We start from the raw sequence: 23,844 nt of genomic DNA, 5'->3' as shown, positions 1-23,844 counted from the left end.
GGTCACAGATATAACATGCAGATGGCATGCTGATGAGACCGTCCACGTCGTTCCTACGTGTCATGTGGTTGGCGCTGGTCTAGTGGGACCCACCTGTCGGTGAGGGATTTAAATAGGGAAGGTAAATGCAAAAAAATTGCCACAAGTGGGATTCGAACCGTGGCCATCCACAACGTTCCCAACTGCAAAGAGCTAACCAGTTGGTCATCGGTCGTAGTGTGCATAAGGCTGACTTGTTTTTTCTTTTGACCTATGAATGAAATTTGGGATAGTTCTTAAACAAATTAGACGACCCTGTCCGCGACGGCACCCCTATCTTCACCGCCCAGCGTCGCCCCTCTGCTTGCCGGCCGCTCGGCGCCCACGCCGCCCGGCGTCGCCCCTCTGCTTGCCGGCCGCTCAGCGCCCACGGCCCCTCTCCTTGCCGGCCATCCTATCCACGCGGGCTGCCCTATCCTCGCCCACCGCCGCTGTCCGTGGTGGCCGTGCGCGCGGTCCTTGTCTGTGCCGGCGGCGCCGGTCGTCCGGCCGCCGTCCTTGCCCGCGGCGACAGGGATACCGGGGAGCAGCCACGACATCGACTCCGTGAAGCCCCCCTGCAGTGGATCCATTGCCACCGTGCGGTTCTTGTCCGCGTCGGCTGTGTAGCCCCTGTGCCCTGTCCTCGCCAGCTGTGAATTGGTATGGATTTGAATACATATTGTAAATTAGTGCTGTACTTTGTTAGTTGATGTGTGGCTGCAATTGTAGGTTAGAATGATCTACTTAATTTCTGCAATTTATTTGTAGATGGACAGACGTTGGATTCATGGTGCTTTATTTACCCCTCAGTGCATTTGTGGTGTCCGGTCTTTCATGAAATTTGTCAAAGATAGGTTTTCTGAGTCTGAGCAGATTTTGTGCCCATGTTCAAGTTGTCTAAACACTATATCTTTAGAGCAAAATGAAGTAGAGAGGCACCTACTGCTCAATGGTATGTCCAGCACATATACTAGGTGGATAGATCATGGAGAGGATAGAAATATTCATGTTTTGGAGGAAGTAGCAGAAGCTGAGGATGCAAATGATGTTTGTTTTGTACCTGAGCACACCAATGGTGATGGTGGACTTGAAGAGATGTTAGATGAACTAGTCACTTCTGAAACACATAGAAATGAGGCTAGAACTAAAGATGGAAATGAGGGTGCTGCATCACATTTCAAAAAGCTGATTGAAGATGCTAAGCGTGAGCTATATCCTGGTTGTATGAATTTTACAAGGTTCACATTTGTAATCAAGATGCTCCATGTGAAGTCATACTATAGGATCACTAACTCAGCATTTTCTGCAATTATGAAGATTTTGTCAGAAGCTTTCCCACAATTTAATACTATTCCAAAGTCATATGAGGAAGCAAAGAAAATGCTTCGCGAGTTAGGACTTGGTTATGAATCAATTCATGTGTGCCCCAACAATTGTGTGTTATTTAGAAAAGACAATAAAGACAAGGACAATTGTCCAGTTTGTGGGGCATCTAGATGGAAAGATCCTGGGAGGAAGAAGATTCCAGAAAAAGTATTGCGGCATTTTCCATTGGTCCCTAGGCTGCAAAGGATGTTTGTTTCAAAGAAAAGATCAGAGGAAGCACAGTGGCATAAGTTGAAGAGGAAACACAATGAGAAGGAAATGACCCATCCTGCAGATGGAAAGGCCTGGGAAGATTTTGACAACCATTGGCCTGATTTTGCTCAAGATGCACGAAACATAAGACTTGGACTTGCCACAGATGGTTTCAACCCTTTTAGCAACATGACTTCATCTTATAGCATGTGGCCTATTTTTGTGATTCCATATAACTTACCACCTTGGGCTTGCATGGATGAATCTAATTTCATGATGGCTTTGTTGATTCCTGGTCCTAGGTCACCGGGGAAGGCCTTAGATGTTTTCTTGCAACCTCTTGTGGAAGAACTACTTCAGCTATGGTCTGGTGTGGACACTCTTGATGCTATCACCGGACTAGATTTCAAGCTTCGTGCTGCAGTGTTGTGGTGCATTCATGATTATCCAGCACTAAGTACCCTATCAGGCCGTACCACAAGTGGTTACTTTGCTTGTCTCCATTGTGACCAAAATCCGTTGTCATATGCCATAAGGAGCAAGCTATGTTATATTGGGCATTGTCGTTTCCTTCCTAAAGGTCATCGTTTGCGCAGGGACAATGAATTTGCATCCATCCATGACAGTAGTGTGAAGCCAGCTAGTTTCACCACACAAGAGCTGCTAGAAGAATTAGAAAAGGTTAGAGATGTTAGAGTTGGAGAGAAAAGGAAGCGTTCGGGCAATCATGTCCCAATTTGGGGGAGAAGGAATTGTCTGTGGGACTTACCATATTGGCCATCTCTAAAGCTTAGACACAATCTAGATGTCATGCATATTGAAAAAAATGTGTGTGAAAGCCTCCTTGGTACCATTTTGGACATAAAAGGGAAGTCAAAGGACACAGTTAATGCAAGGCTCGACCTAGCTGATTTGGGTATTAGAAAGGAGTTGCAATTACAGAATAGTGGAGATTCATATGACATGCCCAAAGCGCGATATACGCTGTCTAAGACTAAATTTCTTGCAGGAGGCCAAGTTTCCAGACGGATATGCTTCAAATATACAAAGATGCTTAAATGCTGACTCACTGAAGTGGCAAGGCCTAAAAACTCATGACTGCCACATTCTTTTGCAAAGGATTATACCAGCTGGGTTGAGAGGGCTTTTGGATGATGATATATATCAAACACTTGCTGAGTTGGGCAAATTCTTTAGGGAATTGTGCAGCCAAAAACTAAACAAAGATGTCTTGGCTCGAATGAAGACTGAAATACCAGTCATATTGTGCAAGCTTGAGAAAATCTTCCCCCCTGCTTTTTTTGATGTCATGGTTCACCTTGCTGTCCACTTGCCTGATGAGGCCATCCTCCGTGGGCCAGTGCAGTTTGGGTGGATGTACCCAATTGAACGGCGCTTGTATACATTGAAGAGGTCAGTTAGGAACAAGGCACGCCCAGAAGGCTCAATTGCAGAGGCTTATGTGGCAGATGAAGCCCTCACATTTGTCTCGAGATACATGGATGATGTAGAGACAAGGTTTAATCGGCTTCCAAGAAATGTTGGATTTTCAAATCCTTCAGCCTATACTGTTGATGTTTTTGGGCATGGTGTTAATCTTATTGGTGCATGTGATCTTTCATACTCCGAGGAACTTGATAAGATGGCTTGGTATGTTTTCCATAATTGTGATCAGGCCGACAAGTACATAAAGTATGTTATTAAATAATCCCTATTTTGTATATTACATCTGTTTCATAATTATTTTCAGATTAGCAACTTACTTATTTCTTTTATTTTTGTGTTACAGAATGTTTGAAGATGAATTAAGAGCATCAGGGGTGCAAGCTGCAGACCTTGAAAGAAGGACAGAGCATGGATTTGCAAGTTGGTTCAGGAACTATGTTAGTATCTTATTCTTATCTTAAAATATGGAAGTTGAATGCATCAGAAGATGTGGATATATTTGCCCTAGCTGATATAACCATTTTTGCAGATGTGGAGGTTGAATGCATCAGAAGATGTAGATGATGACATATTTGCCCTAGCTTGTGGTCCTGACCTTAGAGTGAGATCATACTCCACATGTATTGTCAATGGTGTGCGGTTTTGCACCGTTGAGCGTGACAAAAACAAGAAGATACAAAATTCTGGTGTGGCCTGTTCAAGCCCGTATGGAAGTAAGATGATGGATTTTTATGGTACATTGAAAGAGATTATAGAGTTAGAGTACCATGCCAAGGACGATGGTGGAAAAAGAACTGTTGTTCTTTTTAGATGTGATTGGTACAAATTGGATGGTAAGAATACTGCAATAAGGGATGATGGATTTTGTAAAAGCATCCATATTGGCAGCTTGTGGTACAAGAAAGACTGTTTTATTTTGGCAAATCAAGCTACACAGGTATTCTATTTGCCAGATATTAGGAATGGAACAAATTGGCGGATTGTGCAGACATTTAAGCATCGTCATTTGTACAATGTGTCCGAAATAGATGGTGTCGTATCCACTGCTGCACCCTATCAAGAGCAGACATGTGTTGTGGACATTGGGAGAAGACCAGAAGTTTCTGAAATCTTGCCTGACATGCCTTTGAACAGAGTTGATGAGGCTAGCCTTCATGTTGATTCTGCTGAGGTTGCTCGACTTAGAAAGGAGAATGAATCAACGAGTACTTATGAAGATGAAGAGGGTGATGAGATTGAGGATGACACACTGATGGAGTACTTGAGTGAAGAAGAAACTGTCCCTGTTGAGGTTGACAGCGATGATGAGTAGTTTAGCATTTGCCTTGTATTGTGTGTAATATTTTCCATGTTTAGTACTTGAGTACTAGTGAACTTAGCATTTGACATGTACTAGTTAAGAGCCCATATTGGCTGTATGAGACATTTCAGTTCGGAATTATGACCGTATTATGTAATAAATTCCATGTTTTGTTTTATTCTTGTGCATTATATATATTTGTTCAATCTAGAAAGACATTTCTCAATTTATTTGATCAGTCTGCATCAACCTGAGACTCTTTTCTGCTACAACATGCATGTAGTCATTTTAGTCATCAGACCTAAGAACCATGCAAGGTTCAGATGTATTCCAGATTTTGCAAGTGACAAAAGATTCAAATTCGGCAAGTGACAGATGTATTCCAGCTCAAGTGAAAAATATACAGATTTACATGTATTCCAGCTCAAGTGAAAAATATACAGATTTACATGTATTCCAGCTTAAGAAAAAAGGGTACAAATAAACATGTATTGCAGCACATAGAATTCTGCTTGGACCCTTTCCAGCTTGGTTTGTTCCTCCAGCTTGGTCTCTTTCCAGCTTGGTCTCTATCTCCAGCTTGTTGTATTCTCCAGCTTGGTCTATCTCCAGCTTGGTCACAAGACAATGCAACAAATGCATTCTGATTTGTTAAAACTCACAAGATAGGCAACAACAGCTTGGTCTCTTTCACGAGCAGTAGCACATAGGAAATGATACTAAAATTCAGCCATAATTCAAGGAAATTGCCAAAGTCACAAGACAATGCAACAAATGCATTCTCAAGTCACATGCATACTACTACACCAGTCTTCGAGCAGTAACATCCAGCACACTACCTACATACATACTGATTCAGTCACCTAACAATAAGGGCAACAACTACACCTAGCAGTACACCAATAAGAACACCGACAAGAACAGAGACATCTATCACAATATGCAATTTTCTATTACTCGACTCTGGCTTTGGAGCAGTAACATTCATCTTCAATTTCAAAACATCATTGGCAACACTGTCCAAAACATCATTGGCAACACTGTCCAGCCTTTGCCTCACTTCAGTCATCTGTTGCTTCAAATCACCAATGTCATCTTCCTGAATCTGATTCTTCTGCTTTAGAGCCTCTGAACGCACATAGGACTCATACAGTTTCTCAGGCCAGATTCTCCCACAAGTGGTTGGATCACCCTGCTGACCATAAATCAGTGAAGCTAAAATAAAATCTGAAAGAAATCAATAGACAGTGAATATACAAACCTTAATGTTTTTTGGGCACTTCACGAACCACTCGTTCAGTGTGTTCTGCTGCTTGCTTTCTAATCCGGATCAGGGGAACATGGCAATCGGGGCAGTCCAGCAGGGGGGCGTGGCCCCAGCTAGTGCCGCCAGCAGTGGAGCTCGAGCTCATATGGATGGGCTCGTGGTGGGGCGCTGCTGCGCTGGGTAGCTCGTGGCACCTCGGTGGGATCTAGGCGGCGACGGCGGGCAAACGGCGAGGGCGCACCTGGTCGACGGTGAGGGCTGATGGTGGCGCAAAACAGGGAGGGCAGAGATCGACGGCTAGGGCGCTGCCGGTCCTCAGCGGAGGCCTGCTCTTGTGACGACGGCGGCGAATGAGGGCCGCAGGCGCCGCACGGGAGGCGCTGCACGGCGAATGAGGGGGGGAGGCGCTGCTCTTGTTGACCGTGGCTGGGTGACAAGCAAGATGAGGGGAAAGTATATCCACTGACGTGTGGGACCAGCAACACGATTTTGTAAAAAATAAAATAACAAATTGCATAAAACATCATAAATTTAAATGAAAGGATGTCATTTAGGCATTGTTTATATGCAAAAATAAATTGCACAGTTTATACTGTAGCACTTTAGTTTTTATTTGACAAACATTGGGAAAGTATATCCACTGACGGCGAGGGCGCTACTCTTAAAAAATAAAAATTAATTGCACAGCTTAACTATAAATCACGAGACGAATCTTGTGATCATAGTTAGTCCATGATTAGACAATATTTTCTATAAACAAACGGAAGTGCTACAGTAGCGAAACAAGGCCTAGTTACACAACATATGAAATTTTTGCTATCATGTCAAAGAATCTTCTTATGTATCATATATTCGAATGGAGTTCATGCATGTACAACATCTTATAAGATTACTAGGTAGTTTCTTGAAGCATTACTAGACATCAATGGGTAGTCACCACAAAAACACCATCACTTAGCATAAGATGCTTGAGTAGTAGTAGTAGTAGTAGTAGTAACCATAAAAACACCATCATTTAGTGTGTTGATTTTGTGGTTACCACCAATCGATGTGCGTATACTACTCCTAGAACTCCCTCGATTCGATGTGTGTATACTACTACTACTACTATTACGACGAGGACGACGAGCACGAGCCCTACTAGAAGTCTTACTAATTCCACTATCACTAATGAACACACATCGAATCGAGGGAGTTCTAGGAGTAGTATACGCACATCGATTGGTGGTAACCACAAAATCAACACACTAAATGATGGTGTTTTTATGGTTACTACTACTACTACTACTCAAGCATCTTATGCTAAATGATGGTGTTTTTGTGGTGACTACCCATTGATGTCTAGTAATGCTTCAAGAAACTACCTAGTAATCTTATAAGATGTTGTACCACACATCGAATTACTACTACTACTAGTACTAGTATACACACATCGAATCGAGGGAGTTGTAGGAGTAGTATACGCACATCGATTGGTGGTAACCACAAAATCAACACACTAAAATCAACGTGTGCTTTGCACGCCAAATCAACGTAAACTTCAAAATTTTTGTTATTCCCTAAATTATTTTTAGCCACATTGTACTCCAAAATTTTTAATATTACCTAAACAAAGAAGTTTGTCCAAATTATTCAAAATCTAGTTATGAATCGACACTATTTTATTATTTTCATACATATAAAAAAGTAATAAAGCAGAAACAAAGACACCCTAAACAGGGACACGTGCCCTGAAAAAATTTCGGCCAGAGGGCGGGCATTCTGAACAGAATGGCGCGTGCGCCCGAAAAATTTCGTTGCCAGCACCCTTCCCACCTCCAATTTGGCTGCGAATTTACCATTACGCCTTGCCATCTAGGACACCAGGCCAAACCCGCAAAGGAAATGATGGGGATATTTTGGTCAAATTGCAGTGCCATATATAACCTGGCTCGCAGGCAAGGGCGCCACCAATTTCCCCCAATCCTCCATTCCTCCCCCCAATCCTCCATTCCTCAGCACCATTCCTCTAGATCCACCGACGAGCGCGACCCCGACGGTGAAGACGACAAGCACGGCGGGCGTGACCCCGCTGGTGAAGCCGACGAGCGCGACCCCGATGGTCAACACGAGGAGCGCGGCGGGCGTGACCCCGCTGGTGAAGCCGACGAGCGCCACCCCGACGGTGAAGACGACGAGCGCGGCGGGCGTGACCCTGCTGGTGAAGACGACGAGCGCGGCCCCAACGGTGAAGAAGACGAGCGCGGCGGGCGCGGCCACGCTGGTGAAGGCGACGAGCACGACCCCGACGGTGAAGACGACGAGCGCGGCGGACATGACCCCGCTGGTGAAGACGACGACCGCGGCCCCAACGGTGAAGACAACGAGCGCGGCGGGCGCGACCACGCTGGTGAAGGCGACGAGCACGACCCCGACGGTGACGACGACGAGCGCGGCGGACATGACCCCGCTGGTGAAGGCGACGACCGCGTCGGACGCCACTGCCACCATCTCGCAGGCACCACTGGTGTCGATGAAGAACACGGGCACAAAACGAGCGAGGAGGCCACCGTGGCAAGAGGAGTATCAAGGTGAATGTCTCTCCTGAAGCTTCTATTTTGGGCAATCTAATTTTGGCGAAGGGCTTTGTGGCTGCATGTCCTCTATGCGCTTGAGCTGGAGCTTCTATTTTTGGTGACCACATTTTCGATGATGTACATTGCTGTAGAGTCTGAGCTAGTGGGATAGAAGACAAGCATTGATTTTATAATATGCACTGGTTGTGAAATTGCTGATCCTTAAAGATGTTCTGTGTTTCCCTAATTTTCTCTTTGTTCCTTCACATTGCAGAACCTCCGCTCACTGATTATGAACTCTTTCGGATGAAGAAGTGTCTCCGCAACAACACATACATGCACTCACTAGGACTTCCTGTGTTAGCGCAGCTCTGTAAGAACACTTTTGTTCCCCAGGAAAAGCAGCAGCAGAAAGACAAAGAAGACTCTGGTTCGGAGTACAATGGTGAAGATGAGGCTAACAATGATGCCCATCTAAGTGATGATGACCTGGAACCTTCTACTGTATCATCTAAGGTGCTAGTTATTCCATATTGTCAAATCTAAAAATGTGATTTGCTTGCTAATTACATCTAAGGTGCTAGTTAACAAATACATGCATGTAATGTTTATCTCTGTAGCATGACACAGCAACATTTAATGTTCAATCCTTATGTATGTTTGATTGGTTTTTTGTAGAAGAAAGCAACAACAAACAAGAGAAAGAGAGGTGCTGACAAGGAACAACCTCGGATGCAATCTAGTATTGTCACAAGGGGAATGAAGAAACGTCCAGATGATGTTAGTGCAATGAATATTCAGGCTGATATCCCTAATCAGGCAGCAGAGGAAGGTTATCTGCCTATCCAATGAAATGCTTAATTTATCAGATGCAATCTAGTGTTTTCATTATTCTTGTAGTTCAAATTGAGTTGAGCATAGACTCTTAGTGTAACGGAGCCTGCAAAAGAGATTCTGCTATTGTTTTTCTGTCTTTACATTTTGGCTAAGTACAGAGAAAGGTTAGTTGACTATCCCATGATGTTTGATCACCTAAATCACTTAGAACAGCTCAGGATCAAAAAACAAGTAGTTCATATTCATGCTTTAGCTGAAAACAAGTAGTTGAGCACAGCCTCTTAGTCTAACAGAGCCTGCAAAATTGAATCTGTTGCTATTGTTCTGCCTTTGGAGATGAGCAAATATACTATTACTAATTCTATATTGCATTGTAGCTGATGCAGGTGAGCAAAATGAGCAAGAACGCAATGAGCTGAACCTGGATGCCACTCCAAATGGCGAAACAGTGAATGATGTCAATGAAAATGGAGAAACACATGCTTCCAACGTTGCTGAAGGTGTGTGTTTCTAAGTCTTGCACATTGTAAACCTTTTCCATACCCAACTTCGGACAGCAGTATACTAACACAACTCATTTTTAGATGAACTACTTGATGAGGAAGACAGGACAAGGGGACCTAGTATTGGGAGAGAACTTGTTCAAATGACTCGCTCGAGGAAGAAAAAACTTCCTTTGGTTATTGAGCCAGGGAAGAGAAGACCAAAGTCGGTGATGATCGCTGCAAAATTTGCAACGAAGTGCAACATTGCAGTAAGACAAATTGTTCCGATATTTCCACATTGGAAGGAATACAAGAAGTATCCAAAGATGATCGACGCGTACATATCGAGAGTTGTTGTAAGTGTTGAAACTTTCCTCTTTATACTGTTTATTTCCAACATTAAGCTTGTGTATTCAATAACAATTGGCAATGTTGTTTACTGTCTCCAGACAAAGTTTCATACGGATACAAATTCAGTACCTGTGAAAAAAGCATGTCTGGCTATGATGAAGGAAGCTGTTCGCCAGCAGCGCTACAAGCTAAAAAAGAGGTATTTTGATGCTTTCCCACTGCATCAGGTGCCCAAAACTTCTCCTGTGGGTACTATGACTGATGTGCAATGGGATCATCTTGTGGAACACTGGAAAAAGGAGGAAAAAATGGTAAGATCATGCAACTGTTCCAATCACATCTTGAAAAAATGTCATGTGTGCTTAGCTATAGAACTGTGTTCCTATAGGTGACTTGTGAGAAGAACAGAGAGAACAGAAGCAAAGTGCAGTTCCATCAGACCACTGGTTCTCGCAGCTATGAAATGCACATTGTAAATTTGGTGAGTACTACTCTTTGACACTTTCAACTTGAACATGCTTTTGGACCTTCAATGGCAAGATATTGCATACCATCATGCTGTTTGTGAGGTCTTTTCTTCACTGCAGATTTAAAATAGCCTTGTATGTAGCTATGGCACAATTGTTGACAAAAATCTCCTACTGGTTGTGAGTGTTTCCACTATAACATGTTTGTGAGGTCTTTTCTTCTCTGCATATTTACAAAAGCTTTGTATGTATTGTCATAAAGATTAGTAATAGTTGATAGAAATGTGTTGCTGGCTGCTAGGGTTTTAAAAATTATTTCACTGCATACTAAACTTGGGTCTGCAAAACTAGGTTATGCCACTAACAGTAGAAAATCTAGAAAATGTTGTAAATTAGTTTGTTCATTGACTATTATCTTTGTTAGTAATTAATACAATCAGCAACAACTTTAAAAGTGTCCTTTTCTATTCATTTTTAGGCGGAGAAGTACAAAAATGAACCACCAAATGCACTGGAACTATTTAAAGAGACACACTACAGCAAAAAGAAAGGATTTTCTCCTGCAGTTCAATCTCTTGTTGTAAGTAAATTCATACTTTGTTCACAACCTGTTGATACATTAGGTTGATATCATGATCGTTGAGTTATCTATGTATCCTCCATTGCTAGGTTGAAATAGAGGACAACCTGAATCAACCTGTTGATGAAGCTCTTGAACCAAAGGATGTCACTGAGGTGCTCTCTGAGGCTCTTGTTCAGAAAACTAAGAAGAACAGATTTCTTGTAAATGTGGGGCTGAAAAGCAGTGCTACCCGTGGTAGTGCTGAGTATGACCTACAAGAGGAACTGGTGGTAGAGAAGCAAACTTCAAGTGACCTTAGGGAGATTGTCAAGACTCAACAACAGCAAATGGATGAAATGATGAAGAAGTTGGAGGAAAAAGAAGCAGCTATGGCTAAGAGAGAAGAGGAGTCGAAGAAAAGGGAAGCTAACATTGATGCACTAATCAAGACTTTCATGTCCATGGTTCCAGGAGACCAAGCAACACAGTAAGGTTGGCTTGGTTCTTGCCTGGTGCACTTTGATGTTCATTGCATGTTTTGGTGATGGATGCTGTGATGTGAACTGGTGGCTCCAAGGTCTTTTGGTGGAAATGATGCATGCTTGTGCAATGGTGAGCTTATGCGCATGTGAACTGCAGCATGGTCTTTGAGCTGTGCATGCATGGTTTTTTGTGATGCATGCATGTTCTGTGAACTTATGTAAGGTCTGATGTACGCCTTTGTTGTGCCAAACTTTAAGTGCAGCTATATTGAGATGTATGTGGTGATGGGACCTATAATTATATGTGATGACATATTTATGTTTATTTGTGATGATCTGTGGTCATCTGTGATGATATGAATCATGTGAATTTTCATTTGAATGTGCTGTCAATTTAAATGTGAAACTACTGTCCATTTAAATTTGAATTTGGTGCTATTTGAATTTGAATGTTTCCTGATAGGCTATGGGCCAAAATAGGCCATTTCTACCATGCAATTGGGCTGGCCCAACAGTGCCTACTAATATATGGGCCTAACTTAATAAAAAAAATACACAAAACATGGGCCTAATTGGAGAAAATGGGCCATAAAAAGCCTAGTGATGAAGTGGCAAGGTGGCAGCCAAGTCAAATCCTACATCACCAAATGATGTGGCAATAGCTGACATGGCAGCAAAACCATGACGGTTCAGTTCATCACTAGAGTCTCTTGCTATAGTTGCCCTCTGGTTCGTCCATGACGATCCAAAAAACCAACCCGTGACGTTCTATTTTGGTCCATAAAATGTATGACGAGGAATAGATGACGTTCCTATGGACCGTCACAGATAGTTAACCGTGACGGATTTTTGCTTGTTCATGACAGAATGAAACCGTCACGTATAAGGGAATTTCTTGTATTAGGAATTTTATATTATTTTATTATTTTATGTTATAAAGAAAAATCTACATGCTTTATTCATTTTAATTTCGCAAAACCATAAGAAGCATGTTAACTTAGATTACACAAATTGTATTTTAGTTTAGAAAATTAGCTAAAACAAATCATGTTTGTCATATAGTTTTAACAAGTTAAACAAAATCATGACAAGATATATTTTAAATCATAAATTTAGAAATATTTAGCATGGTAAAGGTCACTTCTAACATATAAATTTCGCTAGCACAACACCAACTCATCCAGAACAGACTAAATCGGAGCTACGGTGATAAAGTGTTGGAAGATTTATGATACAAAATCTGAAACCATATTACCTACACAGGATGTTTGCTAAATACATGCAAAGTGAGAAAAGGACCTGTGCACGTGATGAATATTTCGGCAAAAGGAAATTTTAGCTGTCCAAAAACAAAGCTAAATATTGCTCACGTTTGTGATGAAGGGATGACACCAGTAAAGCAGAGTATTGTATTAGCTGATAAAATAATAGGGCAAAGGAATTAAAGAGACACCTGGCTGGCTGGGTCCATAATTATCAAGGTGTTTTGCACTAACCTTGTGATTAGACATGGATGAGAACAAGTAGGATGCAAGCCGACGCCCAGCTTCAGAATCGTCGGCCAACACGCCGCCGGTATACATGCTGCAGTGCTGCAGGGCCCTCGATCAGCTAGGCACATCTGTTGGCCGACCAATCTCGAGAAGGTGATGAGGCCATCGGGGCGACAGTGGGCACATCTGATCGGGTGAACCGGCAGGGATCGGTAGGAAGAAGATGGACGGTGGCCTTGTAAGCTCGGATGTTGCAGGTCGATGGAGCGGCGGCGGCGGCACAAGAAGTTGGCGAGGCGCAGATTCCCGGAACAATGACTCAGACGCACCCAGATCGGCAGGAACATGGCCAACGGCCTTGCTAGATGTTGTAGATTGATTGTGTGGCAGCATGGATCATGATCAACTGGATTATTTTCAAGGGTTTGCAAAAGGAACGATGGATGCTATTTATAGTCAGAAATGCGGCTAGATGGTATAGAGTTCCTAGACGTGTGTATTTCGTAGAGATTGATGATTCTATATATATATATATATATATATATATATATATATATATATATATATATATATATATATATATATATATATATATATATATAAATGATTGATTACTTTACCAGGAAGCGCACGATGTGATCTTTACCCATAAAGGACGTGGCCAGGTCGATTGCTCCTTTTGGAATGTAAATACGTGTTGTCACGTCCAAGCAAAACAGCCCAAATAAAACATCTTGAGTCCAATAAATAAGAGTTTCCTTGGATACATTGGAAAAATAAAAGATCAAAGCTCACGGAACTTTGATATTGTGCCATGGTCGAACTCCAAGCATTGGAAGGTGATCACGTTGTGGACCTCCACGTGATTGAGCAGCTTTTGTATGGATTAGACACCGCCACCGATTCAAAATCAACACGCACCAATCAACACAATGGATGTCGAATTAGAGCAAAAAGATCGTTTGACTCGGCCGGCGGCGGCGCTGGGAATCGTTGAACGATAGATTGATACTACACCACGGCGGCGGCAACACGATGAATAGGATGAAACCCTAATTCTTTTAATCTCATGTTCGGCTCTTTAAGATTTATATGAGAATTATTTCACATGGGCATTGAGTATTAAAAAGACATATTCCATTATTTTCGAAATTAATGAATTTCGAGATTAAAATGATTCTAGAAAACTCCAGAATTGATTTTTATGTCCTGAAAAATACTCCGAAGGCTCCAAAAATTTGAAGAAAATTCTTAGAGACATTTTAGAATATGAAGAACCCAAATAAAGTATTTAGGGCTCCTGAAAAGATTATTTGGAGCATCTAAAATTTATATTATGCTCACAGAAAAGTGGGAATGAGTTTCGGAAAAATGCTAAAATAATTCCCGGTAAGTTTTTAGAGATTGATTGACGGTTGAGGAACTGAAAGGAGTGATTTCGATTTCAAAGAAAAGATTTTGGGAAACTCAGAACGAAAGCATTTTGATTGTACAAAAAGATAAAGATGTGTCGAACAAGGAGCAAATTTATTATTCCTGTATTTTCATGAGCACTCAAATACAAAACTAAATCAATTTTCATCTATTTTGAAAGGAGCAAATTTTGGAGTGTTACAAAGGTCGACCTATGTTTAATCCATTTTATGCAGACTTCCTCAAGCCCCTGTAAAACTCTTTTAATTTACATCCATGTACACATGCCATTTGGTTATCGTTAATTTTCTTTTTAGTGGCCACTAAATAGTGGAAAGAAATCATAGATCCATTCATGTATGACGATTGACTCATCAATAACCTTATATTAGTCGTTTTGTTTTTTTTTTAAAACTTATATTGGCAGTAACAAGTCGGCAATACACATTGCAGCTTTTGATAATCTAAACACTTTTCAAGGAAAATCGATTACATATAGTACATTATGTCGATATTATATTCAAGCAAAAAATTACATCTACATGTACAAAATGACAGCATCAACTCCACGTGTAGATATTATCGACGAAAGCTGGTTGGCAGTCTACTGGAGGTATACCTACGGTAGTAGATTGTCGGCAGACAGCTGCGCAAGCTACGAACTAGATTGTGACGCAAGACACAAGCAGGGATTTTATCTAGGTTCGACCGCCGTGAGGGCGTAATACCTACGTCCTGCGTCTGATTGTATTGATATGAAATGTAATGAGATCTCTGACTTGAGATGACTTGTCCTCTAAGAGACCTCTACCCCTCATATATCGTGAAGGGACAAAGTTACAAGTAAAGTATCCTATTTGATACTTTTTGTAGCCTTGCGGTGCACGCCGACCAGCGTCGTGCGCCGCACTTCTTCATCTTGTGGGCCAGGCCACCTCCGATGGTGCGGTCCATGTCGACCCATGAGGGTATAGGGGTTTATACCCCCACAGCTAGTCCCCGAGCACCATATATTATGATGTGATATGCCATCTTGAGCATCTTCCAATGAGGCTTGGGACGTCTCTTACCAGGGAAAGTCGCTCGAATAGTTGCGACAGTAGTTCGGAAGACCATCGACCACCATTGACACCGAAGAAGCAGGTTGTCCGAATAATGCATGGTGCTCTTGAGAAAAAAGATTTCTTTCTTGACAAAGTGTGTCCACTTTACTTTTCTAAAAAGTATAGTCTTTCAAAAAACAAGCATATTCACCGTAAGGTGAAGTGTGTCCACTTAGTCCCCGAGTCTGGTAGGCACATGGTGTCAGGGTCTAAAAAGAAAAGTCCACGTAGAAATTCTTATACTCAGATGCATCACCAGATGCATCATACCGATGTAGTCCTCGAGTTTGCTGGAAAGCAAAGTACGAGCCTTGTAGCAAGGTCTAAAAAAATTAAAATCACCCCTTAGTTGTATGAGTCCAATTCATATGTAGCCGAGAAGAGCAGTCTTCAAGCTGTGGTCGGAGAGTGATCGAAGCAAACCCCGAGCACAGCGTAGGGAGTTATTGACGAGTCCCCGAGCACGGTCCGAAATATAAACGTGCTCGGTGGTCGGTACAGTTCCCGAGCATGGCGTAGAGACTGGTGGACAAGTACCCGAGTGTGGTTGAGAACGTAAACATGCTAGGTGGTCGGCATAGTCTTCAAGCACAGCGTAGAGACTAGTCGACAATTCCCCGAGCGTGGTTGGGAACGTAAACGTGCTCTGTAGTCGGAGCAGTCCCCGGGCATAACATAGGGAATAGTCGACGAGTCCTCGACCGTAGCTTGTTGACTGGGCCAAACTCCTGAAAAATAAATATAGAGAATAGGTAGTATATAATGTATAAATAAACTCTAGATAAAAAATCAGCACTGAGATAAAATTTTAGATTTTTTATTTTATTAAAATTAGCACGAGTAGTTAATTCATCCTAGAGCTTGTTCTTGCTCTGGTCTAGCCAACAATATGGAGCATGAGGTGCAAAATCTAGGCTCGCCTAGGATTGACAACCTCGCCAAAGAGCAACTGCCGACCACCCAGAACGCAGTGGGCGGATCTCGTGCCCGTGTATGGAGGAGTCGGAGACAGTGCCGGCTGTGAAAAACTCGTGTAGGAGAAAAAACTAGTCAGCTAAAAAAATTGTTTCGAGGGATAATAATATCAAAAATATTATGCCAAAAATAAATAAAATATTAGAAGTGCACTTATCTTTGGACGAAAGTCTGGTCTGTGGCGACAAAATTGTCTGGCCCTCGAGCTTTTCGACATGTTGTCATGATGGTGGTCGCGGTTGTCGTAGCGCCGTTCTCGACGCGGCGATTATTATTGCGACCGGTGATCAAAGCAAGTAGGTCAAACAACTTGGTCGATAGCCCAAGCAGGTCGGTGTCGTCGATTTGCCTCCCTTTATAGCGGGGAAGCGGGTGACGCGTTGTCGGCGTGGTCGGAGACGTTGGTGGTGTGCTTGGAGCCGTAGCCAACGTGGTTGGAGCCGCGGCCGACGTCGATAAAGAAGTGATCGGTGCAGATCATATCTACGCCTCCTCCGTGATTGTGGCAGTGAAGCTGTTGAAGCCGGTGGTCCAGGTGATATAGATGACGGTTAACATGAAGCCACCCGCCACGGTCACGAAGTTGGGGATAATGGCCATCTGGTTCGTCTGGGTAGCTGACGGTGAACATGAAGCCACCCGCCACGGCCACGAAGTTGGGGATGATGGCCGTCTGGTTCGTCTGGGTAGTTGTACGCACACCCTCTACCTGGCGTGCCACTGTCGACGAAAGCTAGTCGGCAATCTACCTTGGGGTATACCCACGGTAGTAGATTGTCGGTAGACAGGTGCGCAAGCTAGGAACTAGATGGTGACACAAGACACAGACAAGGATTTTATCTAGGTTCGGCCGCCGTGAGGGCGTAATAGGATACTTTACCCTCCAGTGTCTGATTGTATGGATATGAGATGTAATGAGATCTTTGTCTTGAGATGATCTGTCCTCTAGAAGACCTCTGCCCCTCTTTATATATTGTGAAGGGACAGAGTTATAAGTAAAGTATCATATTTGGTACAATATTTTCTTGTAGCCTTCCGGTGTACACCGACTAGTGTTGTGCGCCGCACTTCTTCATCTTGTGGGCCGGACCACCTCCGATGGTGCGGCTCATGTCAACCTATGAGGATATATGGGTTTATACCCCATAGATATATTTTTGTTGTGTAAATATTTCTTCTCGTAGAATTGTACAACTAAGTAACTATCTATAGTCACCTTCAAATTACCGCAACAACATGTGGGGCTATAATCATTATCTAATGGGCTATAATCAGACAAGCCATGACGAGCCGAGTTGCCTTGTTATCCGATCCTAAATTCGCCAACATGTACGCTCTAACGGGTCCCTCTCGGATGAGAGTTTGGACAGTTCCTTTACCAGCCTACCCGTTCATCGTTACCCAAGCATGGTACCATTTGCTAGTTTGCTCATAAATCTATACATTCTTCACCATGTAAACATGTTACTCTTTTTTCAGACAAAACATATTTTTTTGTGAGTTCACTAGACCGACAGAAAAATACATGTTTTCCCTGTGCAATTGGCTTCTTTTTCCTGTGCGTGTAATATTATTTTTCTGTGGATATGTGCACAGAAGATTAAATTTTAATCTGGGCGAGCATAATTTTTCTGTAGGTCACGTACCGATAGAAAAACTATTTCTGACGGCGAACTCACAGAAAAATGTGATTTTTCTGTTATTATATTTCTGTGTGTTATTTTCTGACGGTACCAACTGGAATAGTACTGGGAGCTTCAGATGCCTTAAGCTTTTGCCACTGTTCCCACTGCTTGACCTGTTGTCCAGTTAAGGTGAGGGACTGATTCTCAACATTAGCTTGAGTACTAATCTCTATGGTAGAAACCTCCATGGTAGATGCATTGGCTTGAGGGGCACCACGACCTCTGCCACGTCCTCCTACACGTCCACCACCACGACCACCACGACCTCCATGATCACCACCAGCACCACCACAACCTCCATGAGTTCCACTCCTACCACCATGGTGTTTTGGAAGGGGACAATTGTAGCTCATGTGTCCTTTCTCTCCACAGTTGTAACACAACCGCTCTATCAGAGTGGTAAAGGCTGACTTCATAGGATTATCACCGCTCATCATCCGAAGCCTGCTCTCCTCAATGACCATGGCTGACACAGCTTCCTCCATGGTAGGCAAACTCTCCTGGTGACAAAAGGCAGCCCTCCTACTCTCAGATTCAGGATCTATGTTCTTCAGAAAATGGGTCACCCTCCTATCCTCAACCCACTTCTAAATATCTTGGGCATCTGTGGATCTCTCATATTGAGTGGAGCATAGTGATCCAGCTCTCCCCACAAGTACTACAACTCACTAGCATATTGCTCCACTGATCATCCAGCTTGTTTTACTGTCTCGACTTTGTTCTGAATTTCTATCATCACCATCACATTCCCTTGCTTGGAATATCTGTTACTCAGAGTTTTTCATATTTGTGCTGCAGTGTACATAGCCTCCACCACTTTACTAACTAATGATGATATGGATGCCAATAACCATACCACTATGGTAGAATTCGTTGTGTGCCATATTTTCCATTCGGGGCTAAGTTTGTTAGCCGGCTCAACACAATCCTCCCTCAAATAGTTCTCTACACCATTTCCTCCTAATATTACTTGCACTCTTCTCGACCAACTTAGGTAGTTTTTACTTCCCTCTAGTTTCACATCATTTGGAATGAGTTCCAATTTGAGTTCACGTACCTCCCTCGAACCAATTAGATTCATCTTCAAAAGCCCTTGAATCATGGATCTCATCTCATTTCTTAGCTCAGCTTTGGTAATTAGTGAATCATCTCCACGGTTACCACCACTGCTATGCTCACTGTCTTCCGGCTTCCCTGTATCCATCTCCTCAAATCAGCCTCTCTCACCCTAGTGATTAGAACCCTTCACCTCAGCACAAAATCACAGCCCTACAGTAACCACCACACTTTCCTTCACCCAATCGATCAGTCACATTAACAATCAAGGGCAGCAGCAGTGCCCTTCTCTTCCTACTTCTTAACTAGAGGGGCAGCACCACCACCACTTTTGAACACCAATGACCAGCACCAAAAAAAAAAAGACCGTCAACGAGCAGCAGCACCTTTTCCTCTTCTCTGCTACGACTGCAGAGCAAACAGGCTAGAGACTGTAATCCTCCTCCACTTCACCGTGCAGCAGCTACCTTGTGCTGCCTGCACCTGTTCGTGCAAGGTCGCCGGCGACCGCACGTGCTGCAGTGACGCGCGCTGCTCAGGCCCAGGCACACCCTCACGACTCCGGCCGAGAGCATCCGCACCTCCGCCCGGCTGGGCCGCGCCGCCGCCACGCGCTTGCGGCGGTGCGGGCGGCGAGCCGACCCCGCAACGGGCCGCACCGCCACCACGCACCCGCAACGCACGCCAAGCGACCCTTTGGTCACTCACGGCCTGGCCGGCCCCGCAACAGGCCGTGCCGCCACCACGCGCCCACGACGCGCTGTCTTGACTTCACTCCTGCAGCCACACACCGCTGCTGCAGGTACGACGCACTCTGCTACAAACCCTAGCTCCGTATACCCTACTGGAATTGGGGAAGGTTCTGGCTGGCTCAATCACCTAGCCCTCACTCTCTCTATTCGTATCTTCATAGTTTTACACATAGACCCTTTACATTACCATATTTTACACCAACATGAACATTGGTCCTAAGACCAGATGCTTCACCAAATAAATCCAGAAGCTGTAGAGACAAATTAATATCTGCTGCAATAGGCTGAAGGAAAATGGCTACATCATCATCATATAAGGAGATCCTGTGTTGGATAGGCCTTCTGGATAAGCATGTAGCAACTCATCATCAGAAGCCTTTGTGAACATCTGATTTAACACATCCATAACAAGAAAAAAGAGCATAGGTGATAGCGGATCACCCTGCCTCAAACCTCTTCTATGAAAAATATCTTCACCTAGGATACCATTTGAGAGTACTTGGGTGGAAGAAGATGATAAGAGGCCGCAAATCATTTCACACCAGCGAGAACCAAAACCCAATTTTCTTAGCACCTCCAAGAGGAAGGCCCAAGACACTGAGTCAAAGGCTTTGGTAATGTCAAGCTTCAGGAGAATTCTGGGCTGCTTTTGAGAGTGAAGGAATTTAACCATCTGCTGAACCATCATAAAATTATCTTGGATGAACCTTTTCTTAATGAAAGCAATATGATTGGGGGATACCATCACATCCAGCTGACTTGCAAGCCTATTAGCCAAGATTTTGGTCACAAGTTTGGCGAAACTATGGACCAAGCTAATTGGCCTATATTCCTTTACTTGAACAGCATTAGCCTTTTTCGGAATCAAGGTAATGTATGCAGAATTCAGCTTCTTGAGGTTTCTGAAGTTTCCCTTCCAAATAACATGAACTGCAGCCATTTCATCATATATTTGATAATTGTCCACCAACATTTATAAAATCTGCCAGTGAACCTATCCGGTCCAGGAGCCTTATCAGGTGGCATCTCCTTAATGGTGTTCCACACCTCTTCCTCAGAAAAAGGCAACTCCAAAGCTTCAAGATCAAAACTGGGACTGCCAAGGGTGTCTAGATTAATAGTACTCCCTCTAGCACACTCAGTCCCGATGAGATTGTCATAAAAATCTAACACAGCATCAGCCTTATCCTCATTGTCCCCTGATTCTGGGGCTGGAGGATAGCATTGGCTGCAAGAAAAGATTTCATTTTGAAGCCTTCTAGCCCTCTCTGGATGGTTTTCTAGAAGTAGTAAAGGACGCTAGGGACTCGGTACAGCCTAGAACCTGTCCGCTTGATACCCTTGCTCTGAAACTGAAGGCAACTGCCACAACCTTATAGAGTTGGAGTCAGAAGAAATTTGGTCACTCGTAAAAAAAGAAATTTGATCACTTCAAATCCCAATTGCTTCTAGCAAAAGAAATCCTCCATCAACTGGATATTGCTCAAGAAAGCAGACTTCTTCAACCTAATGAGTTATGGCTATGTAATAACCTCAAGAAGCATTCACTGGCGCTATCTTCCCTGTTGAGAACAATATCAAGACTCAGGTCCAGGATCAACTGGCTAAAGGATGAGGATGCCAACACTAGGCTTTTCTATGAGTATGCAAGATATAGAAAGAACAAGAACTTTATTATCCCTAAATTGCATGTTGGGGACTAGGTTTTCTCGCTATAGTGTGAAGTAAAACCTTTAAAAAATATGATAATATTTATGATATGATATAAAATAAATATAATTAGATTTATCATGTAATACATTTTTTAGTATACCTACTTTAAATAATATAGCTGTTAATATATATTTTTTAAAACATAGTTAAATTTAAAATTGTCTGATTTATATTAAAAATTTTTAAATAAGAGTGGACGTAGTTGACAGTTTGTTTATCGTTTAAGTGTATTCATGTTTTCAGTAGGGCTAGCTGGTTCAAGATTGCTAATACCAGCAGATAAGCGCAAATAAACCTCAAAGCCACGAACTAAAAAAACACGAGCAATAGCGAAGTTGTAGGACCAACTGCTGAAGTACAATTTGAAATGCAAATCGGGAAAGCTAATAACACACACAGGGACAGTAATGAAACATTAGCATCCGATGGACACCTATCACTTCACCATCATAAAAAAAAAAGATACCGTGCACAGGCGCCAAAGCAATCCTGTAAGGTCTACCTGCTTAAAGACTTGACATAAGACACATGACGTAACTAACTGAGTAACTGACAATTATTAAGAAAAATGTAATTTGAAGAAAAGCATAGGAGCAGCATCGGCTCTGTCCGCTCTTCGTCGTGTCAAAATCGGCTCACTCTTGCTCAGATTCATAATCGGCATTCTGAAGACCCTCCACGAATGGCTTGGCATTCTGCAGGACCTTAGAGTTCTTGCCACCGGCAACGGCTACATAGTACCACTGGAGAATGGTTTCTTCCTCAAGGACATCTCCACAATAGAGGGCTCTAAGTACAAATGGGATCTGCTTCAAGGCCGCAGCACTGCACTTGCTGCCAAACTCTTCGATGGCCTGAAGTAGCTTGGCCTGGTGACCCTCGTCAGGTACGAGAGCAGCAAGGTATGCCATGTTCTTCTCAACCGCTTTCGCAAATCCCTTGCCCACACCATCAAAGAGAGCCTCAAAGAGGACGTTCATCACGTCCTGGGAACAAAGGGTTGAGGTGGAAAGCAGGTCCTTGAGCTCAGCTGCTGTGGCAGCATTGCGCAACTGATGCTTGATCTCTTCGACCAGTTCATCATAAGGGTTGGTGTCAGGGATGGTTTGTTTGCCATCAGAGTTACTCCTATTTTGAGGTTTTGCCGATCCATTAACAGCCACATCTTTATGGGTTCCCTGTTTTTCCTTCTCAAAAAACTCATTGATAGAGAGCAGAACCATTTCCGCGGTGGAAACACTCAGCTGCTCATGCATGCGTTGTTTCATTGCCCCCGCTGAGGTGTTGGTCTGCCACTTCACGTCGTTCTCATCCTCATGTGAAGAGTCTACATTGCCACCATGTCGATAGAACCGTGGTGAGATCGAATAATCCTCATTGGAGCCACCAACAGTAGCCACATTTGCCGCGCCACCTTTTGAACTGGATTCTTTGGAAGATACGCCTTTCGGTTCTGTATTCCTAAGGATAAACTTTGTGAGCTTGTCATTTGGGTTGACATCTGAGACAAAACCACATGCAGTGCATTTCAGTGATAACATCGGATCATGAGTTGTCCTAGAGATAGAGATGAAAATCTTGGTCTCCGGGTTGCTACATCCATAGCACAAGACATACTTCGTGATGAAGTTGTCAAGGAGACCATTCAACTTTGTAGTGTTGTGATCCCCATTAACAAAAGCTCCTGTAATCTCATCAAACTCACTATTAGCCCCAAGTTTGTATCCGAAGTACTTCGTTAAGTAGGGTGCTGGCCTGGAAAGTGCTTTTGCTATACCAACCATGTTCACAATTTTTGTCTTGGTACCGTTACCACATCCTTCTGTTTTGGTAATCATCCTAGGCATCTTATACCTGTAAAAGGCATCATCCTTGTTCGAAGCACCAATATTCTTCAGATACATCTTGAGTCAAGCTTGTTGCAGCAGATTCTTTCAGATGCAGCAGAATCCAGAAGCTGCAGCTGCTGATCTTGGAATACAACTAAGCTCAATCTGAGCACTATCAAATGACCTAAACCTGATGAGATGTTGATGCATGCAGAGAAAAAAAGGCTTATGCCTTCTTTTTGTTGCACGAGTATACTCTCCCAGCAATCTCAAATAAAGCAGAGATTGTTCAGACATGAAAGAAGCCTTGGTTCCTATGCCCTCCACTTTGAGGTACTCCAAACAGATGATGTGACCTGGTTTTAGTACAAGTAGAGTTTCAAATATTAGTTATTCATAATGAAAGATATGATCATATGAACTTGTTCAGGCAAAGCCATATCATTTTGCATCATAAAAGTGGAAAATTGTATA

The 23,844-nt window shown here is 43.1% G+C and overlaps 3 protein-coding genes and 1 long non-coding RNA gene across 4 annotated transcripts; 2 read left to right on the top strand and 2 right to left on the bottom strand.

Moving 5' to 3' along the window:
- Window positions 375-4,484, top strand: LOC110429615. Its single transcript, XM_021445812.1, has 4 exons — window positions 375-681; window positions 790-3,291; window positions 3,389-3,482; window positions 3,575-4,484. The coding sequence occupies exons 2-4, from the start codon at window positions 2,558-2,560 to the stop codon at window positions 4,355-4,357; spliced, it is 1,611 nt and encodes a 536-aa protein (XP_021301487.1). The 5' UTR covers window positions 375-681; window positions 790-2,557; the 3' UTR covers window positions 4,358-4,484.
- On the bottom strand, window positions 5,071-5,996 carry LOC110429616. The gene is made up of 2 exons (XR_002446708.1): window positions 5,607-5,996; window positions 5,071-5,537 (listed from the first exon to the last, which is right to left on the bottom strand). It is a non-coding gene; the product is annotated as an uncharacterized LOC110429616 (long non-coding RNA).
- On the top strand, window positions 7,618-11,706 carry LOC8063248. Its single transcript, XM_002443126.2, has 9 exons — window positions 7,618-8,182; window positions 8,442-8,683; window positions 8,846-8,999; window positions 9,382-9,504; window positions 9,589-9,845; window positions 9,939-10,151; window positions 10,229-10,321; window positions 10,786-10,887; window positions 10,977-11,706. The coding sequence occupies exons 1-9, from the start codon at window positions 7,711-7,713 to the stop codon at window positions 11,358-11,360; spliced, it is 2,040 nt and encodes a 679-aa protein (XP_002443171.2). The 5' UTR covers window positions 7,618-7,710; the 3' UTR covers window positions 11,361-11,706.
- LOC8063895 (eukaryotic translation initiation factor 5) lies at window positions 21,950-23,471 on the bottom strand. Its single transcript, XM_002442078.2, has one exon. The coding sequence runs from the start codon at window positions 23,443-23,445 to the stop codon at window positions 22,177-22,179; it is 1,269 nt and encodes a 422-aa protein (XP_002442123.1). The 5' UTR covers window positions 23,446-23,471; the 3' UTR covers window positions 21,950-22,176.

The sequence above is a fragment of the Sorghum bicolor genome, chromosome 8 (genome assembly GCF_000003195.3).
Source record: "Sorghum bicolor cultivar BTx623 chromosome 8, Sorghum_bicolor_NCBIv3, whole genome shotgun sequence".
Taxonomy (NCBI): Eukaryota; Viridiplantae; Streptophyta; class Magnoliopsida; order Poales; family Poaceae; genus Sorghum; species Sorghum bicolor.
Note: the sequence above shows the minus strand (reverse complement) of the source record. Positions and strands in the feature narration are given on the sequence as shown.